At 43.3% G+C, this 25,016-nt stretch overlaps 1 protein-coding gene across 1 annotated transcript; it reads left to right on the forward strand.

Annotated features, from left to right (window-relative positions):
* The first annotated feature begins 96 nt into the window (after window positions 1-96).
* LOC149162502 (putative pectinesterase/pectinesterase inhibitor 51) lies at window positions 97-24,614 on the forward strand. Its single transcript, XM_089437304.1, has 2 exons — window positions 97-1,230; window positions 23,686-24,614. The coding sequence occupies exons 1-2, from the start codon at window positions 255-257 to the stop codon at window positions 24,372-24,374; spliced, it is 1,665 nt and encodes a 554-aa protein (XP_089293430.1). The 5' UTR covers window positions 97-254; the 3' UTR covers window positions 24,375-24,614.
* The last annotated feature ends 402 nt before the right edge of the window (window positions 24,615-25,016 follow it).

The raw sequence follows: 25,016 nt of genomic DNA on the forward strand, positions 1-25,016 counted from the left end.
CCGTAATCAAATATCCATTCTTTAAAAGGATAATAATGAATCAACTGTCAGCTTCTGTATTTTAATATCTTGTCATTAAATCTCTCGTGATAATCTGCCCCGTCTAGATTCCCCGACATTCCATACACCTCGCTGATCCTTGCACCATTCGAACACTTCACGGCCAGCAGATTCATCTTCATATATTTGCCCAGGCGCTCATTCTACATATAAAACAATTCATGAGAACCATATAAGGCTAGGTGAAAAACAAGATGAGGGGGTTTAATATCGTGGCTTCGCTTCGCTTAATCACAATCCTCCTCACGCTTTCTGCCCAACTCTCCTCAGCTAATTACCTCTCAGCTGGCAGTGGCCGTAAAATTCTCCTAGTTCAGAAATCTTCCACCAGCCATAGCATAGTTTTAGCGTGCCAGGCATCACAGTACCCGGACTTCTGCAAGTCATCTCTGCAGGCCAATTCTAATATTAGTGAAAATGCAGGGCCAGAGGAAATCATTGGTGCAGCCATGGTTCTCTCATCGGACCTCACCACACAAAGTTATCTTCATTCTAAACAGCTACTCACTACTTCGGATAACAGGAATTTCACGGGCGCCGTTAACGACTGCTTGGAGTTCCTGGAGGGTGCTATAAGATATATTGCCAAGAGCAGGACTCAGGAGCTGAACCCGAGGAATATTAAAAACGTCAAGATCTGGATGAGCGCAGCGCTGAGTCATCAGAGTGACTGCAATTCGGCTCTCAAATATGTTAATACTACCCAGGCAGTGGGAAGATCCATGCAAGAACTCATTATAGTTATGAACTTCACTAGCAATGCTCTAAGCATGGTCGATGCTCTGGATACTTATGGGAAGGATATGGTCATATGGAGGCCTCCCAAAACAGAGAGATCATTGAATTTATCTAGCACTGCAGATTATTCCCAGCATTTCAATAAAATTTTGAGTGTATCAGAGGTAAATGAATTGGTTGCCGACGTTACTGTTTCCAAGGATGAATCCTCCATGAGCATTCAACAAGCGGTGAACAGTGCACCGGATTATTCTGAGCGGAGATTCGTGATACGTATCAAGGCCGGGGTTTATGAGGAGATCGTTAGGATTCCTCCCAGTAAGACTAATCTAATGTTTGTGGGCGATGGCATGGAGAGGACTGTGATCAGGGGGTCTAGGAGTGTACCGTCCTTGCCTGGTGTTCCCACTACATATGACTCTGCAACTGTTGGTAATACTCATCCTGGTTGCTCTTTCTTCTCCTTCATATAAAGTTAATTTTGTTTGCCTGAGCTTGGTTGTGCTATTGTGTTTAATGATGGTGTGAATGCTGGCTGATTTTACATGCCTGAATTCCATGTGTTAGACCTATGAACCAAAGGAATCCTACTGAAGTAGTTAAAACCTCTTTGATTTGAAAAACAAATACCCATTAAGCTAAGTAGGTTCCCTGTATAGTTCCAAGAACAAAAAATGAAGGTGTATTCTACAACTTGAGTTGTGTGCACTGCCCCACGCCCCCCGCTCCCACCAAGCGTGTATTGAATCAAATCCATGCATTAGGTGCATTTATGATTTAAAATGGATACTGGACCCAATGTGCAGCTTCAGAAATCCCAAATACATATTTCCAGTTTATCCAAATCACATAGTGTTTTGGCTTTTATCAATTTTACTCGAAATCCAATGAGCTTTACAGCCTCTAAGAAAGAGGGAAATAGTCATAGACACAATACAGCTAGAAAGGTTCAGGCTGTCTATGTAAGAGGGAAATAGACACAATACAGCTTGAACTGTAAGAGATGGCTTGTTATTTCAATGCTTTGCGTAAGCATCCCTGACTATGTATGGGAGATCGTCTTTAGACCAAGTGTTGACCCTGGCTGTCGAAAAAGAGTCTCCATCGTAGGCTTTGAAGCTCCATGGCTACTAGCTTGTGCAGCATGTTATTGTTGCTGCGGGGTAGTGTAAACGATGTAATGTCTTAAGAGCAGAAACGATTCACCATGCAAAAGGGATTAATAAAGTTAGGAAAGTAAGAACTTTTTTGAACTTTATGGCTTTATACCATGGTTCTTTTATTGAAAGAGACCAGAGAGTGGTTGTCAATGATCAAGTTTGGTGTGTTGAGTCCCTTCTTTAATATTATTTTATAAAAATTGGCCCTTTTCCTCTGCCTTCAAATTGCAGGGAAGATGGTATTTTTGAATACTGCAATTCGCATTCCTACAGCGAACTCTTAAGCGTGTCTTCATGAAAATGGCACGTAGCACGGTCAAAGAGCACCTTTGGTCTTGGGTTGGGTTTGATTCCTAGCTTGTAAAATTTTCAAGATGTTTTAGTTCGAACTTCGAAGATGAAAGTACAAAACATAGATAGACAAACTGCTTAAGAGTCATTAAGCATGTAAAGGATTAACGGCTGAGTATACACATTTGGTGTGAAACAAGAAAACAGGAAATTAACCGTTTCCCTGAGAAAATGCTTCAGGGACTGCTTGCCAACCTCCTTTCTCTATCCAGGACTCTGGCTTCTCTTTTGGTGATTTGCGTACAAAATGCGGTTGATTGTTGCAACTGCCAACTTGACACCAGGTACAGGTCTAGAAGAAGATCAGTGAGAGCTCAAGAACATGTGTTTCTTCCTAAGAAGTCACAGGTTAAAATCCAGAGTAGTGTGGATTATGTATGCTTTTGTATACTTTAGTAGTCCAATGGCTGCCTAAAGGTGGGTCCTTTGTCCCACAAACAAAGAGATCTTATACATCAATTTGATGTCTAGCTTGGCTGTGACCTTAAAAATTGGATTATTATTATTATATATTATCCCGGAAAAACCTCTTTATACCCTGCTTACAAACAATTATCCAATCCATCCCAAATCTCAAAGGTCTGCAAATCTGATCATGGATGCAACTACCTTTGATACAGTTGCAGATTCTTTTATGGATCCTCTTAATGAGCCCAAAGGGGTCTAATCACTTGTCCAAATCTTGCAGTCAAGGAATGCAGACAGAAGGTGTGCCTTTTCCACCGTATTGCTTACAACTGTTGCCTGAAAATGCCAAAACACAATGCGGATGTCCTGCATGCTAGATAAAATTAATAACAGTCTGAAGAAAAGTACAGATATAGATGACAAGACCTCCTTCCAGGAAATCCAAATGGAATATGACGCTTAAAAATCCAATCAACGAATTGGAATTTCACCACTGAAGTTCAACCCAGATTAAATTGATTGCTAGGAAATGTTGATCTAGAAATCATCAACAAGAATTCAGATGGGAGAAGAAAACAGTTGAAATCCAAGATTGCTTCGAATGCACTCTGTCAATTGCTAAAACAAGAACAATGCTTTTCTTTAGATTGTGGGTTGTTCAAGAGAGGAGAACTATAATATTTATTTCTGCATATTCTGTTTTCCTCTTAAGGCATTTAAAGCAGAAAAATTTAAAGATAGTTTTACATTTTAAGGATAAAATATCTGGAACCTTTCATCATGACACCTGTAATGTCATTTAACAGGCATTGAGCTTTGCAAGTTTGATCCTCAGGTTAGACCACAGTAGAGCATAATTTCCAGGGGCATACGCTAAAATTATAAATAGGATCCTGGGGTTCTGCTGATAACTGTACAAATATGTATATGTTATTTTCAGACAGAAATGGTTTCCTCTGTGAAATCATCTCCAAATCAGCTACAACAGTAGGGAAGGTTTACTCAACATCTCATCTGCAAGCTCTCTCCACGAAAGCAATGGCTGACAAATGAGGCAAGGGATGCTTTTGAAGATGTAATATAAGGTTGAATTTTTTTATTTTCTTTTGGGTTAAATTTAATATAGTTCATTTGTTTTAAAATGGGTCCCACGATGTCACCTTGCTGAAGCACCACTTTTCTTCCCTAAAAAAACAAAGATTAGCAGGTTTATTGCTCCCTGTACACTGACAAGGAGCAATGCATCGCCCTTTTCCTTACTGCAAGCAGCAATGATTGCTTAATGCCTTCAGCAGCAATGACCTGGTCAAGCTTTTAGATTTGCTCATTTTTTAGGGGATCAGTTTGAAGAGGTTTGAATTTTCAATTACCTCATCTAATCGCCTGGGAATGTGTACTAGACTTTGAATTCACTAGGACATAAGGGTCTGGAATCATCCTCTCCTCTCCTCACTAAGTCTATATAATGAAGTCATTCCTAAGGGACAGCGATATGTAACCACATGCTGCTCAAAAATGTTAGAGAGAGCTTCTATGCTGCCATGAGTTTGCCTATGGTAGAAAGAAAGCTCTCTCTAAGATTTTTCAGCATGTAATTACCTCTCTCTCTCGAGTGGCTTCATTATATAGACTTGGTGAGGAGAGGAGAGGATGAATCTAGACCCCTAGGTCTTGGTAAATTCAGAGTCCAATATGAGTTCCCAAGCCATTAGATGAGTTAATTCAAACCTATTCAAACTGATCATCTCGACAATGAGTAAATCTAGAAGCTTGACCAGGTTATCACTTGCTGCTGAAGGGCGTTAAGCAATCATTGCCCCTTGCAGTAAGGCAAAGAGCGATGTATCGCTCCTTGTCAATGTACAGGTAGTGATGAACCTGCTAATCTTTGTTTCCAAGGGAAGAAAAACGATGCTTCAGCAAGGTGACATGAGGATATCTCTCTGGTAGACACTTAGGATGGCAAATAAGGTTATAACACTAACACTGACTTGACAGTCATTATGTTTGGACCAGGTCAGTTGTTGACATGTCTTCTGTGGAGTCATCTGACCAATCAACTTGTTTTGTCACCAACCTGAGTCAAAATCAGCTAATTCTGAGTGAACTGGCCGAGTTTGACAACACTGCTCTATAGCAGGCAAAGTAATCTTCCACTTATGAGATGCAAATGTCACCATTTTAATTATCTTTCTGTTTTTCAAAATATAAATTCAACATGAAGTTCACAATATGGCCATGCTCACAGGAAGGGCCAGAAATATCTAATGAAAATTATCCTAAGGCTGGGGCTGTCATTAAAATCCGATAGTGACCCTAACACATTGTGGGGGGGCGGGGAATGACAATCTAAAAGAAAAAGCTCAGAGTCTGAGGCTTCTAATGCGTCTGTATGGGAAACCCCTTTATCAATAATGGTGGGAGAAAATAACTTTTCCGATCATGTTTCTTGATATTTATCAGATAAAATTTGAAGAATTACAGTAAATTGTGGAACATATAGGCAGAGTTCAACTTAAATCCAAATTCTACCAAATTTCAAAAATGCTGAATGTGTTATGCAATTCTATTCTTTCTGAAAGCAAGGGCCATGCCAACTATACTTTTGATACAGAGAAAAGTCAGATCTGCTACGTGGAACAATAACTTCAAACAAGATTGGCTCCCCACCTTGTCCCATTAATTTCTTTCCATCTATTGCCTTAAAGCATCTGTAACATTATTGTTAGTCTCAAACTTTACATCACTAGATTTCATCGCCTTTTAATATAGTGGAATTTTGCCTTGACATGAATTTGGGATTCTTTGTCAAAGAAATTGCATTCTGACTGTCCCAACGAATAGGCATGGTGCCCTATTCAAACCCAATATCTCTGCATAATTTCTGCAATCAAATGGCTTCCTTGGTTGTTTAAGAAACTGCAATGTTCTCTGCCTCAATACTTGATAGGGCAACCACTCTTTTCCTCTTACTCCAACTCAAAACTCCTTCAAAACAAGATAAATACATAAGCACCAGTAGAATTTCCATTGTGCATATTGTTAGTGTCAGTCTTTCCAGCCTTCCTCCAGTGATCAAATATGCTCTTACAAAGTGATTTTGAAGTGTCAAGGTCAAATTTTGTCATTTCAGTGAGTCTTCAAGCAAAATTTGGTCACTAGGCATTAGGCCTAGGGTTTGCCCAAATGTCAGTCCATGTCACCATTCAGCTGAGTTTATCATCATTCGTAGGGTTGTCATTATCATGTCAGTGTCTAATGAGTCATTTCACACCTTGTCCATGCTTCAGTTGCCACCCAGGCAAGGTCATTTCCCTCTCCTAGGGTTTTGAAAGCCAATTTCTCTTGGACGGTCAAATCACCGGCAAAACTTGTTTCTTGATGTTCATACACCTTCCCCTATCCTTAAAGTACCTTATCAAACACTTCCCATCCCTTAGATCCGCCAAATTCCTCATTTTTGCACAAACCCTAGTTTCTAGCTACAACCTGGCAATTTTCTAGGTTTGACCTGTGTTTTGCCCTTTTCGACCCCTTCCCCTCACTCAATCTCTGAGATTCCACTTTCCCCTGCTTCCTAACATCCCTCCCCACTCCCAAAAATTTCCCCAAGAATTTAGAAGCCCCCTATCCCCTTCATTTTGCTCCATTTCGACAAAATCCCTTGTTTCACACATCGGGACAAGTTTCATTCAAAAGCTGTTTTTGAGCAATCAAAGATGAATTTTGCAAAACTGAGAGAGGTTTTTGTCCACAACATGCCAAGGAAGAAAAACCTCTTTCACTTTTTACACAAGTGTCATGGTTTGAGAGAAATATCAAAAATACCGGCGAGAACGAAGGTGCTCCAAGGACGGTTGGCCAAAGCACAAAAACGAAGGAAAACGCCCGATCCACTCCAAATTTTGGCCAAAGCCTCTTTGAATGAGCATGGTACTTGATTGGGGACTCCCAGCCCAAATTTCAAGAAATTTGGAGAAAATTTTGTCATTTGTGAATTTTTTGAGAATTTTACAGGTTTTGGCCATTGGAGTGGTCTCACCCCGCGCGCGACCACTCGTGGGGACAGCTCAGAACGGGGAAAACTCTACATTTTTGGAATTGTCATGCAAAAATACACTTGCCTATGGATGGACTTCAAATTTTATGGAGATTTGGACTTCCAAAAGCTCAAAATACATGCAAATTTTGACTTTCTGCCCCTTTTTTGAGTTGCAGAAAGCTGCCTTGGGAGAAATGACTTTTGAGGGGTCAAATCAACTCCAAATTCAAAAATTCCAGTGGGGTTGGAAAGTAGACTCATAGACCTTTCCAACAAGCTATCTTGCACCTGATTTGGACACCAGGAAGGCCTTCAAACACAGCTGCCAATGTGCGCGACCACTCCAAGGGAGGGGCGCGACCACTCAGGGAAATTTCACCATTTTGACTATTTCGGCCTGCAAAACACTGTTTTTACTTTGGTTGACTTTTGATGTATGTAAATGATGGATTGTTGGGTAATTTTCATGGCACATGGATACATTTACTCTCCTTTAACACTTCTAGAAGTTTCCTTGATGTAAATAGTGAATATTAAAGGCATGGATGGGTTACCTAAGTTTTAGAGGCAAGTTGTTTTGACTGCCTATTATCTAGTGCTCAGTTTAGAATTAGTTCAAACTGCTCCTAGGAAGCTGAGCTCGACCCCTAGAGGTGGGGAAAGGAGTTAGATGATCTATATGATGCCTTCTCTTGCTCATTTTCATGGTTGGACTCTTGAGGGAGAAGCTCTATTGTATATTTTACTTGTATCTCTGCAATTTGAGGAAAAGGAAGGCCAGGGTTTTGCAGACATCATTGTGGATTCTTGTGGATTATTGTGTTGATGGTGTGTTTCCTACTTGTCATTGTAAGTGTGTTTATGTGTTCCATCTCTTATTCTATTGCTGCTAATTAAACAAAAGAAGTGATAAAGTTTGAATTCATGCATGCCATGCTCAGCTTTCAATTTTGTTTAATATTTATGTTTTCCACTGTCTAAAGAGGATTCAAAGTCATTTTTTGCCCTCTTTAGCTCCCTCTCTTTCTTCCTTAATCATCCATCTCAGCTAAAGGCATCAGCACAAACTCCTACCTTGCCCCAAAGACCCACCTGCAAAAACTGAGCTCAATCCCCGCACCCTGAATTGCACTCCCTCCAATTGCCACCAAAAACCCCAAAAAACTTTAAATCAACCCTCCTTATCAGTTTACTAGCCTAATATCAGTGTTCCTAATTGGGTCAGCTCATCCTATTGAAATATCTACCGAGTTTGACCGGAGAGAGCCTTCTCATACCCCGTAGGGCTAGCTACGAGGTGAAATGGTTTGATGTTGCCTTGAAGGTTTACCTTCCTCAGCCTAGGGTGAAATCTCAAGCGCTAACACATATCATCTGCCCAGTCAGCACCAACGAACCCATGCAGTTGAAGGCTTTTGCCTCGCTCTTTCTCATAGCAAATAGCATAGCCATTAGTGCCCCATATGTACCTAAATATCCCCTTGAAACCTGTCGAGTGATATCTAGTCTTGTACATGCTATTACATATATAAGGTTACCAACCACACTACACATGAAACTCTTGCCATCTCCTCTTCTTCTTGTTTGCTCTTAGGACTCATGTGAGTGGACAAACACGATCCCACTTGAGGTGGGGTGCAAACTGGTTTACACTTATCCATCCTAAAAAGGTCAATCATGTTCTACGAATAGTTTTTCTGGTTGATAAACAATTTCCAATTTTGGTTGCTTTCTTCATTTGAATTCCCAAGAAATAGTGCAACTTAACTTAGTACTTCATGTTAGACTTACATGACAATTGGGACTTGGTTTTCTTGATTATTTTTTTATTGTGACTAATCAAAATTGTTATCAACATATAAGCCCAGAATAATGAAGTGATTATATTGTTGCTTGAAGCAAGTGCAATGATCTGCATCACTCCTTATGAAGCCTTGTCCAGCAACATATTTGTTGAACTACTGGTACCACTGTCCTGGCACTGCTTCAATCCATATACTGATCTTCAATTGAAACACCATGTCTTCTCTCCCTTCTATCATAAATCCTTTCCTTCTAAGTTCTGGTTGCTTTGTGGAGATTTCTTCTTTGAGCTCACCATTTAAAAATGTGGTCTTCACATCTGTTTTCTCCGCTTCCAAATCATAAGAAATTGCTAGCACCAACATCAACCTAATACAGGTTGTTTTGGTCATCAAAGAAAAAGCCTCATCATAATCAACACCCTCAACTTAAGAGTACCCCTTTGTTAACAACGAGATTTATATTGCTGCATTGGACTTCTCCTTAAACACTCATTTGCATCTACTGGCCTACCTTCCTTCGTTCAGGAAACTCCTCCAAATGCTAGGTTTGGTAATGTTCCAAGGTCTTTATTTCTTCATCCATGACTTTCTTCCAATAAGAAGTTTCATCTCCACTAAGAGCCTCTTTGACATTTTGTGTTGATTTTGGGTAGCATTGGATGTGCTCTAGCTCTGAAATTTTGTGGAGGGGCTAGAATACATGAGATCTCCAAGACCCAAAAATCGTTTGGAGAAATTCCACCCGAATGAGGAGTTATTAAAATAATTAATATTTTTAATGGGTTCCTAAGTCTAAACTTAGGAAAACAAAAATATTAATGTGTATTAATAAGAATATGGGTGAGAAACTTCTAAGTGACGAGGATCAAGTCTGTTTTAATCTTAGCCATTGATTAGGGACTTAATCTCGACTGTTGATTCATCAACAGGAAGAGTATAAGAGGAGGCTTGAGGGTCAATTGGAAATACACTTGAGAGATCAGTAAGTTCGAGTTTTTTGGGGCGAGGTTTTCTGAGAAAATTGAACAAGTGATTTGTTGCAGTAGAGGGGCAGGATCTTCTCTAGGACCTCGAATACACAACAAAGAGAGGCAAAGAGATGCAAGAGGAGGCAACGCAGACCCAGGGACGCTGACGCTGGGCCAAGAAGGCTCACGTAATTCCAGCACTGTGGTAGGGCCACCCTCTAGTAGAAATCCGAATTCAACCGGGGAGCAGTAGGATCAGCTGAGAAGGCTGACGCCAGAGCTCCATGAGGCAAAGGAGACAACGCAGTGTCCCAGTGTGCTCCACGCAGGCCCAAGTAGCTACTGCGAGGGAGCAACACAGTTGTAGCCGGGGACAGCCAGTCCAGTTGCTGGAATGGAGAAATTTTGTCGGGTGAAGTGAGATAATCTCACTTAGGTTTCTGCTAGTATATTTTTATCTCTGTAACTGGATTGCTGAGAGGGCATCCAGAGTTGTATTCATAACTACTGCTTAATAATAGAAAACCCTCAGAGTTGTTGCACCGATTTTCCCGCATTGGGTTTTTCCGGGGACGATTGTCCAAAGATAATGGTGTCCCTTGTGTATTTGTCTCGTTCTATTTCAGTTCATGATCTGTATGTATGTGTAGTCTGCAATAGTGTTTTCGTCGCTATTTAAATAACAAAATAACTTGTTGAATGTAAAACAAGTAGGAGATGATAAACCAGTGATTGCAGTAGGATTTATGACGTGTAGATTCAGAAATTTTCATGTTTTGTGGGTCATCACCCATGGAAGATAAACAATGAAATAAGATATAATATAAATAGAGCAAGGCTCTAAGATGTAAAATAGGTTTTTGTGGGAAGCAATGGAGTAGAGAAGCAAGTTGTGATAATAGAGTCTGTAGAGTTCGACTCTGGGTCGTAGGAGTAGATAGAGGCTACGCCACTGAGTGCATGGAGGCCTAGTAGAGTCCGCAGCTGTGTGCATGGACCCCTGCAGCTAAGTGCTCTGGGTAGGAGTTGGGGTTGTAACCGAAGAAGTGATAATAAGAGATAAGTTGGTTCTGAATATCTTGTATCCGTGTACCCCTATCTATGTTTATGTATCTGTTTACAGTTTTATGATTGTGCGCATACCTGTTTATGTTGAATGGTTAAAAAAAGTATTGGGCCCACTTAATTTAATCTAAGATCTATAATAATAAGCACAATAAAGAGTAAGGAGTATTCGCGCACTTCATTTAAGTTATGCGAAGGCAGTTGCACTAGATAGACAGCTCTGCGGAGGTAGTGTAGCGCGCAGGTTTGGGCCGCGAACATTCTAAACTCATCAAGACATCCCAAGGGTGCGGAAACCTGGTTCCAGCACCCTCCCATACTACCTCGGGTGAGACCTCAGTTTGCGCTCCGCGGACTGTTGCCGAAAGGGCCAGTAGTTTAGGGATTTGTTCGGCTAACTCACGACTAAACCTGGGTCAGGCCCCATCAAGCCAACAAATGGTTCCATTGCCAGGACCGGGATCTACCTAAGGGATGTCTGATGTCGGAACGTTGGAATCCAACGAAGAAAGAAGTTGAAGACTAGTTGATTAACAAGATTCATGAGTTCGCGACACAGGAGAACAAGAATCCATGAATATCCAAGGAACAGTGGTTAGATCGCTACCTGTATACAGAAGTACACGAAATTTTCTTCGTGTCTTTCTCGGTCAAACTGTACGAGTGGATTGTGAAGTTAGCAGACAGCTAAGGGAGGTGCAGACCGGATAAACCAATAGCGTGGACTGCAGAGTTAGTACATAGACTAGAAGCCTCGGAGGATAAAATCGCACGCGTTGTAGATCATTGGCTGGATCGAGTTATAAGAGGATTCATTACTGAGTTCGTGGTAGATACGACTGTCAGCTACAGCAAAGCAGAGTGAAGGTTTCTCAAGGGTCCGCGAGGTAAGTACATCAGATCTCTGAATACTTGGATTAAAATGTTGTTGTGTGAGAAACGGGTTATGCAAGTAAATTAATGTTGGGGACTATGCGAAGTGGAAGATCTTATAGAAACCTAGATAGCGAAGGAATAAAGGATAGTCCTTTGATTTCACCGTGAAGGGAAAGCGCGGAAGAATTCGTGGTAGTTTCACTGAGGAGCGCGGTAAGTTTGATAAGGGAAGGGATCCCACGATTTCCACCACTGTCCACACCGCCACCCACCTCACCATTCTCCCCAATATCTCCACCCACTCCACCTCCACGACCGTCACCGTTCAGTATGGCAAGCACAATTAAACTGTCGGTGTTCAAGGGAGTAGGAAACGAAGATCCAAATCAATTCTGGTTTGTGGTACACGTAGTATGGGAAGTGCATGGTGTAGTAGACGATAACATCAAAAAGGCGACCCTGGTGAGTGCGCTGCAAGACCGCGCATTGACATGGTATATCAAATATTTTAATGATCACCCGAACGCAGGGATCACGGAAGTGCAGACCGCGTTGAATAGGGAGTTTAGCAGATTGAAATAGAGGCCCAGTCGATTATCAGACTTAAGGAAAGCGTGATGCTCCCGGGCGAGACCCCCTGGGACTTGGATCAAAGGTTGAAAAGCATGATTCGCGAAACGAATATGACATTGACTGATGCACAACACCGCGCCTGGTTTATAGCATCATTATCACCCCATTTGAGAATCGACGCTGACACAATAGAAGTTGACCACGCAAGCTGAGGCATTGGAGATGGCAATGAGGCTGCATGAGACACCAATACAGGATCCGGCATTGGGAGTCCAACAGATTCACGTGCAGTTGCAGAATCTGTGTTTAGAAATGAAGAGCCTGAAGCAAGAAAGAACATCGCGACCTGAAGTGCGTGAAGAAGTATGGTGCATTAAGTGTAAGGGAGAGGGCCACGACAAGGATCATTGCCCTGTGTTTGCGAATTACTTGGCAATGGGAGGACCTATGCCGCTGAGGCTGGAGGCACAAGCAAGGCCCAGCGCGGCACCTGCCTTGTGGTGCGCGATATGTCAGATAGGAGGAAAGCATAATACTGACAACTGTCATTTATTGTAGAAGTACACGTAGACATTGCAACAACTTTTCTGTAATTTTTGTAGATCAGTAGGGCATGACGAGTGCACCTGCCAGAGTTATAAATTAATGATGGACCGGATACCTGCCTACAGGATGTAGACTGAGACGTGAGGTTTGGATCCAGCCGCAGCGATAATGCGTGGTGGATTCCAAGGACACGGATAGGGAAGAGGAGGAATGGGACCCAGAAAGGGTCACAGACAGGTGATTTGTTATAATTGCGGAGGGTCGGGGCACTACGCCTGCGAGTGCACAAACCCGACAAGAATATTGTGTTCGTACTGCTCTTAGTTTGATCATGAGATGATAGATTGTCCTATGTTGATAGCACAGATGTGCGAGAAAGGGGTCCTTCAGCCACCACCTACCCAGAATGTGTAGATGATGAGATCAGAACCCCGCGAAGAAGAGCCAACGGTGAATATGATGCTTAGAAGTGGCGGCATGACGGGAGACGGTAAGGGGAAACAACCTGAAGAGGATCATTGGGTTTGCAAGGCTCCTACAAAGGAACTCGAATTTGATTTGGAGCGCACAAAGAAAACCTTTATGGAAGCTAAGAAGAGCTTCATGGAGGCCTCCACATCAGGTAGTCAGGATCAAACAGAGGCAGGAATGGATCCTTCTATGCTTACTACCTTTCTGGAGACATGTGTGAAATTGTTGCGCAACAGTAGAGCGGTAAAAGGGTTACAAGAACTTATTACTAGGTGCGCAGGATCTGGAGAACCACACATGGTCCGAAAAGTAGGGAAGCATGCTTTGCGCATCGGAAGAGAGATGTGGCTGACTGCGCAGATAGGGGAATACGAAATGGACCAGGTAATTCTGGACTTAGGGTCAGATGCAAATGTACTCCCGAAGCAGACCTGGGAACGAATGGGGAAGCCCGCGTTGCAGTGGTCTCCCATTTAGTTGCAAATGGCGTACCAGCAGAAATTATACCAATGGGGAGACTGCAAGGGGTCACTGTCGATATTGAAGGTGCAAGCGCACTAGCGGACTTTGAGGTAATAGAGATTGTTAATGACAACAATCCCTATCCCGCGCTGTTAGGCATTGATTGGGCTACAGATATGAATGGAGTTATTAATTTGAAAAAGCGCAAAATGATTTTCAAGAAGAAGGCGTTGCGCATGGTCGTACCTTTAGACCCTACGGAAGGCGCACGCTACACTGAGCTGGTGCGTGACGAAGATAACGACGACGAGATTGATTGCATTTATCAAATCACTGTGCGCGAACAAGATTCAGTGAATCCAACTACTGATGGAAGAATTTCGTGGGAGCGCGATAGCTCATGTACCTCGGATTCGAATGAAGAAATTGAAAGATCGCAGAATCGGTTGCACGAGGTGACTACACTTAATTGCAGTACATTGATAAGATCACTACGCTATGTAACTACAGAGGTGCACGACTTACCAGTGTACGAGGGGCTATTTGCTATAGAAGAATTTCTAGAAGAATTTGAGAACGTGGTGCTTGAACCACAACGGTTTGGTGCATTGAAATGGGCGCTATGCGCTACACCCACGAAGTGGTGGGATACACATCAGGGACCCCTTGGAAGTTGGTGCGATTGTAGTAAGAGGATGTGCGTATGTTTTGGAAGACCCCAACTAAGAAGGATTGGTGGTAGAGGGCAGAACAACTTGCATGCACACCTTTGCCGATGGGTACAGACGTATGCCAAACAGATTGTTCCAGTGCGCACCAATATCGAAATAGAAGACCAAAACGAGGCGCTTTGGCAGAAAAGAAGGATCACCCTACCAAGTGTTAGACAGGAAGCATTTGCCAAGGTACGCGAAGTCATGAATAAGGGACAGAAGATACAATGTACAAAATGGGACCTGCGCGTTCCAGCGGTCAAATGGGCATATACGGCAATATGCAAAAACTTGGCCGCAAAGTCGATTTCGAGGCTGCGAAATGACGCAGGAACTGGTGTCCCTAAAGAACCTCCACAGGAGGCCTTGGATGCAATAATACCAGTGAAAGGAACCGCGCGCGAAGACCGGAATGAAGAAGTCACAAGGCCGCGCGAAGAAGAGTATGAGTGGATTTAGGAAGCCATTCGGCATGGGAATGCGCACCTTCGCGAACTAGAGAGAAACAGTGTACTGCTGAGAATGAAGAGTATGTTGCTGGACGCGGAGGTTAAGTAGTTGGAAAGGGAACTAAAGGAAGACTTCCTTAGCGACAAACCTAGAAAGCTGTAGCCGGATGCGCACAACCCTAGGGATGGATTGGAGGAATATCGCCACGAGCTAGGTGATCAGATGCCGTGGTTAAGGCCGCACCTTACTCTGAAGGGAAATCATGGGAGAGCACCGCATCTAGTAGCGCGCATGGTGACGACCATGAGGACTAATCTGCGGACTCTTCAACGAGGCGCGCTAGCGTTGCACCAGGGGGTGCGACCACCTGACTAGCCGGAGAGGAGACAGTCTCACCGCTCCAGACAGTTGAAAGATAACGTGGGACTATAAAACAGTCTGTTGGGGAGATGCGCGACAACAGGGGTGCACGCAGGGGTGACATGTTACAGGGTTTACAACGGCGCACTAAGGGGTGCACTACTGCGCAGATAGGCAAGGAAGTGACCATTGGTGTCACTGTTCATGACAAGAGGTCCAATTTAAGGCAAAAAGGAGTGGGCGACGGGAAATTAAGACACAAATTAAAGGCTAGATTTGGAACGATCTGCCGCCAAGGATGCATTAATGCTGCAAAAGAGGGGGGAAGGGTCGAATTCAAATTCAAAAGATGCTATATAAACACTAGGGCTTGCCACAAGGCAACACTTGGTTGTTTGAGAATTGAGAAAGTACAGAGCATTGAGCGCCTACCCTTACAATCCTCAAGTATAGACTCGATGTCGGCTGCAAGAACAAGAGTGCGGTTTGCCGAAGTTACTGTGGAGCCCCGTATGACCCCTAAAGACCTTGGAGAGACTACAGCTGCGCTTGAAGTTCCAAAATCACCACACATGTCGCGGCCACAGAGAGACAAGCAAACGATGGGGCTAGTCTGAGTGTCACCATGACGGTTCAGCAAATTGTCAATGGTAGAAAAGGGCAAAACCATCGCACCAGAGGAGGAGGAAGAAGACTTGCAAGCTCTGAGACATTCCACTTTGCGTGGGTGCTCTTGTCCATTCTGTTGGTCGCAAGAGAGCTGTCAGTGGACTACCAATTTCCTGATGTGGAAGTCGACCTACCCAAAGCCGCGGGAGGTACACCTCGCTCTAGGCTACAAAAGACGCCACAAGGATTCGCGAGATAAAGGTGTTTTGGGTGTTCGTGGAGGTGAGTATCCAAACATGGATCCGCTACAGGCCATGCTTGTCCCCCACAGTTCATAACAACTTACAAGGCGCAACAGAATTCAAGGCGGATATGCATAACTTGTATATCCGGGCGTGCAAGGATCCCGCGGAGACATGGACGAAGCTTCCGTTCATCGCAACAGATGATGCCATCTTCACAGTAATGGAGTCATGGCCTCTAGAATGACGCGCTCCAGACTTAGAAGAGATGGAGAGGATCGCCGCGTAGAAATGAAAGGAGGACACCAAGCTGCACCTCGCGCAGCTGGCTGAAAGACGGCGACAGGAACAAGAAGCGGCTGCACAATAGAAGGTGGCTGATGCAGCAGCAACAACATAACCTACAACTGCACCACCCCAAGAGCCTAAGGAGGAACAAGGATATCCACGGGACAACAGACTGGGGAAGAGGACAGCTCAGAGGAGTGCGAAGACCCTGGTTCCGCATCAACACAGCTCAAGCGACCTTAAGGAAACAACTCCCCGAAAAAAGGTAAAGATCACAAAGACGACTGCTGACTCGATCACGAAGGGTGATCTGTTGGATATCAGCAAAGTGATTTGGGACGTCGCACAGGATGTGCTCTAGGGGATGCGGACAAAGCAAAGCACTGTGTTGGGGCGCTCAGCGCACAGATCCAAGGACTATGCTACGACAACCCCATACAGATACTGTGGCCCAGCATGTTGCAGCAGGAACTGCTGAGGCTAAGCGGATGCTGCGCGCACGTATGGGGCACCCACCAAGGAAGCTTTGAGAGCTGGCCCGAATGCCAAAGGATGATGCGCCTATGCTTTGGGATGCCACAGTTGCGAATACCAGATAAATATGACAGTAGGGATGATCTGCCCTCCCACCTCGCGAAGTGGACAAAAGCCTATGGAGACGAGCCACAACTTGAATGGGTGCATTTGTTCTATCACACTCTGGATGTCATACCTATGAACTGGTATACGGAAACAGAGCTTCGCCATGGTACGAGCGAGTGGGATATCTTGCGCGAAGGGTTTCTGTTGACGTTTTCATTTAAAGACCGTTGTTGGGATACTGTTGATGATGCGCTACAAGCAGTCAAGACAGCTATTTTCAAGCCACCCCAGGAGGCTGTAGAAGTCATTCAGCCAGAATGGGCAACGTAATTAAGCTGTGCGTTGGAATGTTACAATGTGAACGTTGAGGAAGACGAAGAGGAACCCCAGAATATTAGCATTCTAGAAACGGAAGGGTGTCACGAAGTACAAGGTCCTGTGATTGAAGGCCCTGATATTACTGCGTTGCTCAAGACGAAACAGGTGAATATTGGAACAGAGGAGGATCCCAAGTACGTGAAACTTGGATATTATCGTAGATAAAGTTGCAGATTTACTCCGCGAATACCAGGACCTGTTCCCAACCAAGATCACGGAGCTAAAAGGGATTATTGGTGACTTAGGAATGATGAGGATCAACCTAAAGCCCAACGCGAAGCCAGTCAAGCAACGGCCTTACCGTTTGAATCCCAAATACAAAGAAAAGGTCCGTGCGGAATTGGATAAAATGCTCGCAGCCAGAATTATTGAGCCCATAGAAGAATCTGATTGGGTGAGCCCTATGGTAGTACAAGAGAAGAAGCAAAAGGGAGAGATACGAATATGTGTGGACCTTAGGAAGTTGAACGATGCTTGTGTACATGACCTGTTCCCAACTCCATTTATAGACGAAGTGCTGGAAAACGTTGGTGGGTAGGAAGCATACTCATTCTCAAATGGATTCTCAGGGTACCACTAGATTAAGATCGCACCAAAAGATAGGAGCAAAACGACCTTCGTGACAGAATGGGGCTCTTTTCAATACACGGTTATGCCATTTGGATTAAAGAACGCACCAGCCATCTTTTCGCGCATCGTTGTCGCCGCGTTTAAGGAATACATCCACAAGTTTTTGGAGGTATACCTGGATGACTGGACTGTTTTTGGCTTAGTAAAATACCATGTGGCAAGCCTACGCTTGATGTTGGATGCTTGCCGACAACTCCAGATCGCGCTTAACCTGAAAAAGTGCACTTTCCTTGTTCCCTTCGGAAACCTGTTAGGCCATGTAGTCTGCAAGCAAGCACTGATGGTGGACCCTGCCAAGATTGCAGTAATTTTGAATCTGGAGGCACTGCGTAGCGTTAAACAACTGTGCGCCACCCTGGGGCACACAGGATACTATAGGAAGTTTATCAAGAGTTATGCTCAAATTACCGCGCCAATGGAAAAGCTCTTAAAAAAGGAGGCTACATATTGTTGGAATGATGATTGCATGAAAAGCTTGGAGGTTCTGAAGGAAAAGTTAGCGTCCGCGCCAATCCTGATTTTTCCAAACTGGGATGAAGAGTTTCACGTTCACGTGGATGCGTCGTGTATCGCACTAGGCGCAGTACTTACTCAAGAGGGAGGTGAGGGCTTGGATCACCCTATTGCATTTGCAAGTCGTAGATTATCCAAAGCCGAAAAGAACTATTCAATGACCGAGTGCGAGGGATTAGCGATGGTATACGCGCTTCAGAAGTATAGACATTATTTGCTTGGGGGGCATTTTAAAATGTATATCGATCATTCCGCATTAAAATATTTGGTCAATAAGCCTGTGTTGGGGGGGCGCATCTGCAGATGGTTGTTATTATTCCAAGAATATGATTTTGAGGTGGTAGCGAAGCTAGGACGCCTGAACACAGGACCAGATCATTTGTCACGTATTGAGACAAGCGAAGAACCTACTAATTCGGAGGATGGACTACTGGATGCTCAGTTGTTTGTAGTACGCGTTACAGATAGGCACTTCGAAGATATCATCCACTTTCTAACAACAGGGACTGTGCCAGAGGAATACTCTGTCCAGAAGAAGGAGTTGGTGGTACACGCGGCGGATTTTTCCGTCATTGCGGGACACCTATATAAAATGGGAACTGATGAAATATTGAGATGATATGTACCTGCATTTGAGCATGGACAAATCCTTATGGAAGCGCATGGGGGCGCTGCAGGAGGACATTATGCAGGGCGTGCGACAACGCGGAAGATAATGTGCGCAGGGTTATGGTGGCCAACTTTGCACCAGGATTCCAAAGAGTATTGTAAAGCCTGCGATGTATGCCAAAGGACTGGGAAACCCTTGCAAAGGGACGAAATGCCACTAAATCCACAAATGACACTGCAACCATTCGAGAAATGGGCCGTCGATTTTGTGGGACCAATCAAACCTCAAGGAACGATGGGCACGTGATATGTCATCACTGCCACAAAATATCTAACGCGATGGGCGGAGGCACAACCTGTGAAAGACTGCACGACTGCTATAGTTGCAAAGTTTTTGTTCGACAATGTACTGACCCGTTTTGGCTGTCCAAAGATCTTAATGAGTGATCGCGGAACACATTTTTTGAATGAAACTATCAGCGCGCTCATAGAAGAGTTCCAGATATACCATTAGAAGAGTACGTCGTACCACCCGCAAGCCAATGGGATGGTGGAAGCCTTCAACAAGATATTGGAGACCACGTTGACCAAAGTATGCAACGCGCAACACAACAATTGGGACTTGCGCGTACCTGTCATATTGTGGACATATCGAACCACGTGTAAGAAACTAACAGGACAGACACCGTTCCGATTAGTTTATGGGGTTGAAGTTGTTATGCCAATGGAATATATTGTACCAAGCCTGCGCATTGCAACGCTTACCAGTATGGCGGACTGCGAAGCAGTGGAAGAACGATTAGCCCAATTAGAAGAACTGGAGGAAGAATGATTCCTGGCGGGATTTCATCAGTAGGTATAGAAACAATGGTAAAAGGCATGGCACGATCGCCATATCAAGCTACGAACCTTCAAAGCAAATGACTTGGTACTGCTCTATGACAGTAAGGTTGAAAAATTTCCGGGAAAATTCAAAATGCATTGGCTTGGACCATATGTGGTTCGCGAAATCACAGATGGAGGCGCAGTCCAACTTGATAAATTAAATAGAGAACCGTTCCCTGGGAAGGTAAATGGCAGCCGCTTAAAGCTTTATACGGGTAGCGCAGCTACTTGACTACGCGACAACAGCCTGAGTCCTTGCGCTCTTGGGAACCGGTCGACAGCGCGGGACTATAAAGGTAGGCCGGAGTTAAGGTACGAGGATACTTTGGAACACAGATGAAGGAGACAGAGATACCACCAGAAGGACAGTTGGCTGCAGATTTTCAGGCTACACAAAGGTTGCTGGATGGACTTCGCGTAACGATCGACACACCGAACAATGACTCAAGGGTGAGTCACGATGTTTGTGTTGGGGGCCTGTTGGGCATCGGATCCCCCGCGCAACGGTTTTGGGGCTTAAAGCCTGCATTTTTGGGTCCTTTGTATTGTAAAGGCTCCGCGAAGTGCACGACGCGTGAAGTAAAGAGTCCAGTCAAAGGGTTGTCCGCCCTAAAATAATGTAATGTAATGTAAAGTGAGACGGCTAGAGCGAGGCTCTAAGTTGTAAAATAGGTTTTTGTGGGAAGCAATGGAGTAGAGAAGCAAGTTGTGATAATAGAGAGTCTGTAGAGTCTGAGTCTGGGTCGTAGGAGTAGATAGAGGCTCCGCAGCAGAGTGCGTGAAGGCCTAGTAGAGTTCGCAGCTATGTGCGCGGACCCCTGCAACTGAGTGCGCAAGGTAGGAGTTGGGATTGTAACCGAAGAAGTGATAATAAGAGATAAGTTGGTTCTGAATATCTTGTATCTGTGTACCTGTATCTATGTTTATGCATCTGTTTACAGTTTTATGATTGCGCGCATACCTGTTTATGTTGAATGGTTAATAAAAGTATTGGGCCCACTTACTTTAATCATAAGCACAGTAAAGAGTAAGGAGTATTCGCGCTCTTCATTTAAGTTACGCGAAGGCAATCGCACTAGATAGACAACTGCGTGGAGGTAGCGTAGCGCACAGGTTCGGACCGCGAACGTTCGAAACTCATCAAGACATCCCAAGGGTGCGGAAACTTGGTTCCAGCACCCTCCCATACTACCTCGGGTGAGACCTTAGTCCACGCTCCACGGACTGTTGCCGAAAGGGCCGGTAGTTTAGGGCTCTGTTTGGCTAACTCACGACTAAACCCGGGTCAGGCCCCATCAAGCCAACACAGTGATTCATCTAAGCTCATCTGGAATCACCACAGGCTGTACTTTTGTTTTGTAACGGATAGTTGATGTTGATCTCCACGAGGTTTCTCCTTGAAAATCACATCCTGGTTGTATGTATGGTTGTAGGTATGGTCGATGTCCTAACGAAAATCACAACTTGTAGCCCTTGACTACTCCTGAATAGCCAACAAAGGGTCAAGGCAGTTGACCAATATGTTGTCAAATTTTGTCTTATCCACCTTAGCCACATACATGCATGTTTCACACTTTAGAAACCTAAGATGTGCAAGAGAGGGCTTCTTTCCACTCCGACTTCCTCTAGTGTCATGTCACCCAAAATTGAACTTGGTGACATATTAATCAAATAATTAGTTGTAGCAACTGCTTCAGCTCAAAATCCTTTGCTTAAGCTAGCATTCTCTCTCATGCTTCATGCAATTTTTTATCAAGGTCTGATTTGGTCTCTTAGCATGCCCATCTTGCTCGAGACCATGTGGAGTTGTCTTCAAGCCATGCAATTCCCTGAGATTAGCAAAATGCCTCAAATTCTTGGAGCAATACTCACCACCATTGTCAAGCCTTAATCTTCTTCCGACTTTGCCTTATTTCCTTTCCAACAAGACAACAAAGATGTTAAATTTTTCAAGCATCACTTTTCTTCCTCATAAAGTAAACCCATGAATTCCTAGAGAAGTCATCAGTGAAAAAGTGTAAAGTATCCAGTTCCCACAATGGAAGCGATTGTCCATAAGTTCACAAATATGTTATGAAGCAACTCAGATATTGGAACCCCAAATCCTGGATCCTCTGGGTTCTTTTGCCGAAGCTTCCCTTGGAGTTTTGGAGCCTCAAATCCTTGGAAACTATTGGCGATGTTCTTGGAAATGTTTTCTGTCTGTGCAAAACAATCGAGGCGAAATCTGCAACTACTTGCTCTCATATAGTGTCTATGTTGAGATGAGCACAGGGATGTTGGATCAAATGTGCTGCAATATGGTGATCACCATTGGACACAGGTTGTGAATTATGAACATATTGCATTCTGGTGGCGACGACCCTTTGAACATGGACACTTTGTGATTTCTTGCACAAATGCAAAGGACCAGAAGAGATCTAAAGCATCTCTTCGGAGCCTTTCTTGGTGGAAGAATTCAGCAAATACTACCAACGGGGTGGAGATGTCCAAGCCTTGTGAAAATACTCCTGGTGGTACATGTACAGCTGCCTCAGAATCTATTCCTCTTTAGCTTTCTGGGAATGCCATGTCTCCTGTCACCCCTCCCGAGGAAGGGGCATCACCTCTGATTCTTGGGAGCTTGCTTCATTGTCGTTAGCTGTGATACATTCCTCTTCTGGTGTTGGTAAATGGAAGCATGACCCAGATGATGCATCTCAATCTCTTGAAGTGGACAATAGACAGCTGATGATCATTGATGTCTCTGCTGCCCACCAATGAGGGCAAATTCCGGACAGATGAAGAAGCGACAAGTAAACGAAAGGAAACATTGTCGAGCTTGATCCCCTATTGTGCTGGTTTTCCATACCTAGTCTTGTTTAGATTAAGCTTTTATTTTGAGGGTGGTCCTCTCTTTTGGCCTGATGACTTTGTCTGGGTTGGTGCTTGTGGTGGGCGCATGCGCAGTCCACTCTTTTTTTGTGAAAAGCTTTGTATATCATGTTTTATTAATAGTCAAAGTAAGCTTTATCTCAAAAACAAATTGAGGAATTTGGCTTCATATAACAATCCAAGCTGATCCCAAAGATCCTAGTCTGTTGCGGCAATCAAAATATTCTTGAGTACCAAAATCAGACATATTTACTCTAATCAAAGCTTTTGCCTTGTCATTCTTCTTGTCCCATTCTTCCTTTTGGATAACAGCAGGTTTAGTATCCTTCAACGCCGTCTCTTGTAGGTCTCTCTCAACAAGAATATATCCCATTTTCAACTTCCTCAATAGAAGTTGTGGCCATGATTTCTTCAATTTCCGAATGTCTATAAGACATTTCTTCTGCCACAGATATATTCCCATCCTCCCACTGAAGTTGAATATTTCAAAATCAGTCATAGCAGCAAACATAGAACTGTCGGATTTGAGCTCCACAATCTGGACAATCATATCTGTCCAGCTGTTTGATCAAAGACCTCAAAAACAAGATCTTAACAATCCAAAATCTCATGAACCTGACAACAAAGGTGTCTTCCTGAAGCTCATAACCCTGCTCCGATACCAATTTTTGAATCTGAAGAGATAAGATGCACGACAGATATTTGGCAGAAGAAACGAAGTACGCATCCACAGCAAGCACACAGGAAAATAGGAACACAATATCGCCTGGCCTTTTTATCGATCTCAATCACTTTCTTGCTAAGAATAGAATCTCGAGATTGATTTCTACAATTCTGCTAGCTCGGAAAAGCAAGCCTATGACAACTATACGTTCCATAGCTTGACATTCAGATGTATTTTCCATAGCTTGACTTTCATATTCCTCAATTCTACTAAACCTTATTTTAGACTGTTGGCAATTTCTGATTGACTTGGTTTCACAATTGCATATTTCTGATTGACTTGGTTTCACAATTGCATTTACAGCTGTAAATGCGGACGGTTTTTTAGCACGGGACATTGCATTTGAAAATGCAGCAGCGCCAGGCAGTCAACAAGCAGTAGCCCTAAGAGTAGATAGTGATCTCTCTGCCTTTTACAGCTGTGCTCTTCTTGGCCACCAGGATACACTGTATAGTCACACTCTTCGCCAGTTCTATAGAAACTGCAGAATAGAAGGCACTGTTGATTTCATATTTGGAAACTCAGCAGCAGTTTTTGAAAACTGTGTTATTCTGGTGCGTCCTCGTCAAGTAAAATCAAGCCAAGGATCATCAGATACTGTTACTGCACATGGCCGAATAGACCCAGCTCAGCCCACAGGATTTGTTTTTCACAACTGCACCATCAATGGAACTGAAGAATACATGAAAGATTACTATGCCAACCCAAAAATTTACAAGGCGTATTTGGGTCGGCCATGGAAGATGTACTCCAGAGTAATTTTCACTAACTCATACTTGGGAGAGCTCATTAGCCCCGAAGGATGGTTGCCTTGGTCAGGGGACTTTGCTCTTGACACGCTTTACTATGGGGAATACCAAAATTATGGGCCAGGTGCTACGCTTTCTGGAAGAGTGCCATGGTCTAATCAGATTCCTGGGGGAAATGTAGGAATGTATTCTATTGAAAGCTTCATACAGGGTGATGAGTGGCTACCAGGTACAATCAATTAATCCAAAAACAAAGGCTGATTATTATGTATTTTCTGACGCACGGCCTTCCTGATATTGCTTCATCTCTGTAGTAGTACTGCAATTTCAACCAACCTGATATTGCTTCATCTCCGGAGTCGTACTGCAATTTCAATTTGAGTTGTTATTGCTAATGAATATTTACATCTTTAAAGATGTTATCTCTTTGTTATTCTGATCGAAGTAAAAAGTATAAAGAGAAATATCTTTGTTATCTTTAAAGATGTTCTCTTTGTTTGATTTAAAAAATATAAATAGACACGAGTATCACCTAATTTTTAGGGGAAGATTTTTTTCGCATGAGAAATCAAAATAAACCTAATGAACATTTAAAAATAAATAAATGTATATTCTTCATATCTATTGCCAATTCAAAATAAATTTAATTAACATTTAAAAAACAAATGTTATTTATACTTGTCTACACTTTTCCAGCAACGATCTCCCAAGTAGTATTAAATGGTTTTATCTAATACCCAGCATAAACATAATTTTATTTTTATCGTATTTATTGGTAATAATTATTTAAAATTAGAGTAATTTTTAGTTGAGATTTAACTAAATTATATGCGGATAGTATCTACAAAATATAGGTTTTTTTCAAAAGTGGAATTATAATTATGG

Source organism: Pinus tabuliformis, chromosome 5_2 (genome assembly GCF_031772625.1).
Source record: "Pinus tabuliformis cultivar Carrire ecotype Pingquan chromosome 5_2, CPIR1, whole genome shotgun sequence".
Taxonomy (NCBI): domain Eukaryota; kingdom Viridiplantae; phylum Streptophyta; class Pinopsida; order Pinales; family Pinaceae; genus Pinus; species Pinus tabuliformis.

Excerpts from the sequence above, each read along its gene's own strand:
- LOC149162502 (XM_089437304.1), top strand. The coding sequence starts at position 255 with ATGAGGGGGTTTAATATCGTGGCTTCGCTTCGCTTAATCACAATCCTC. Across the intron at positions 1,231-23,685 it reads ATATGACTCTGCAACTGTTG|CTGTAAATGCGGACGGTTTT; the intron begins GTAATACTCATC and ends TTGCATTTACAG.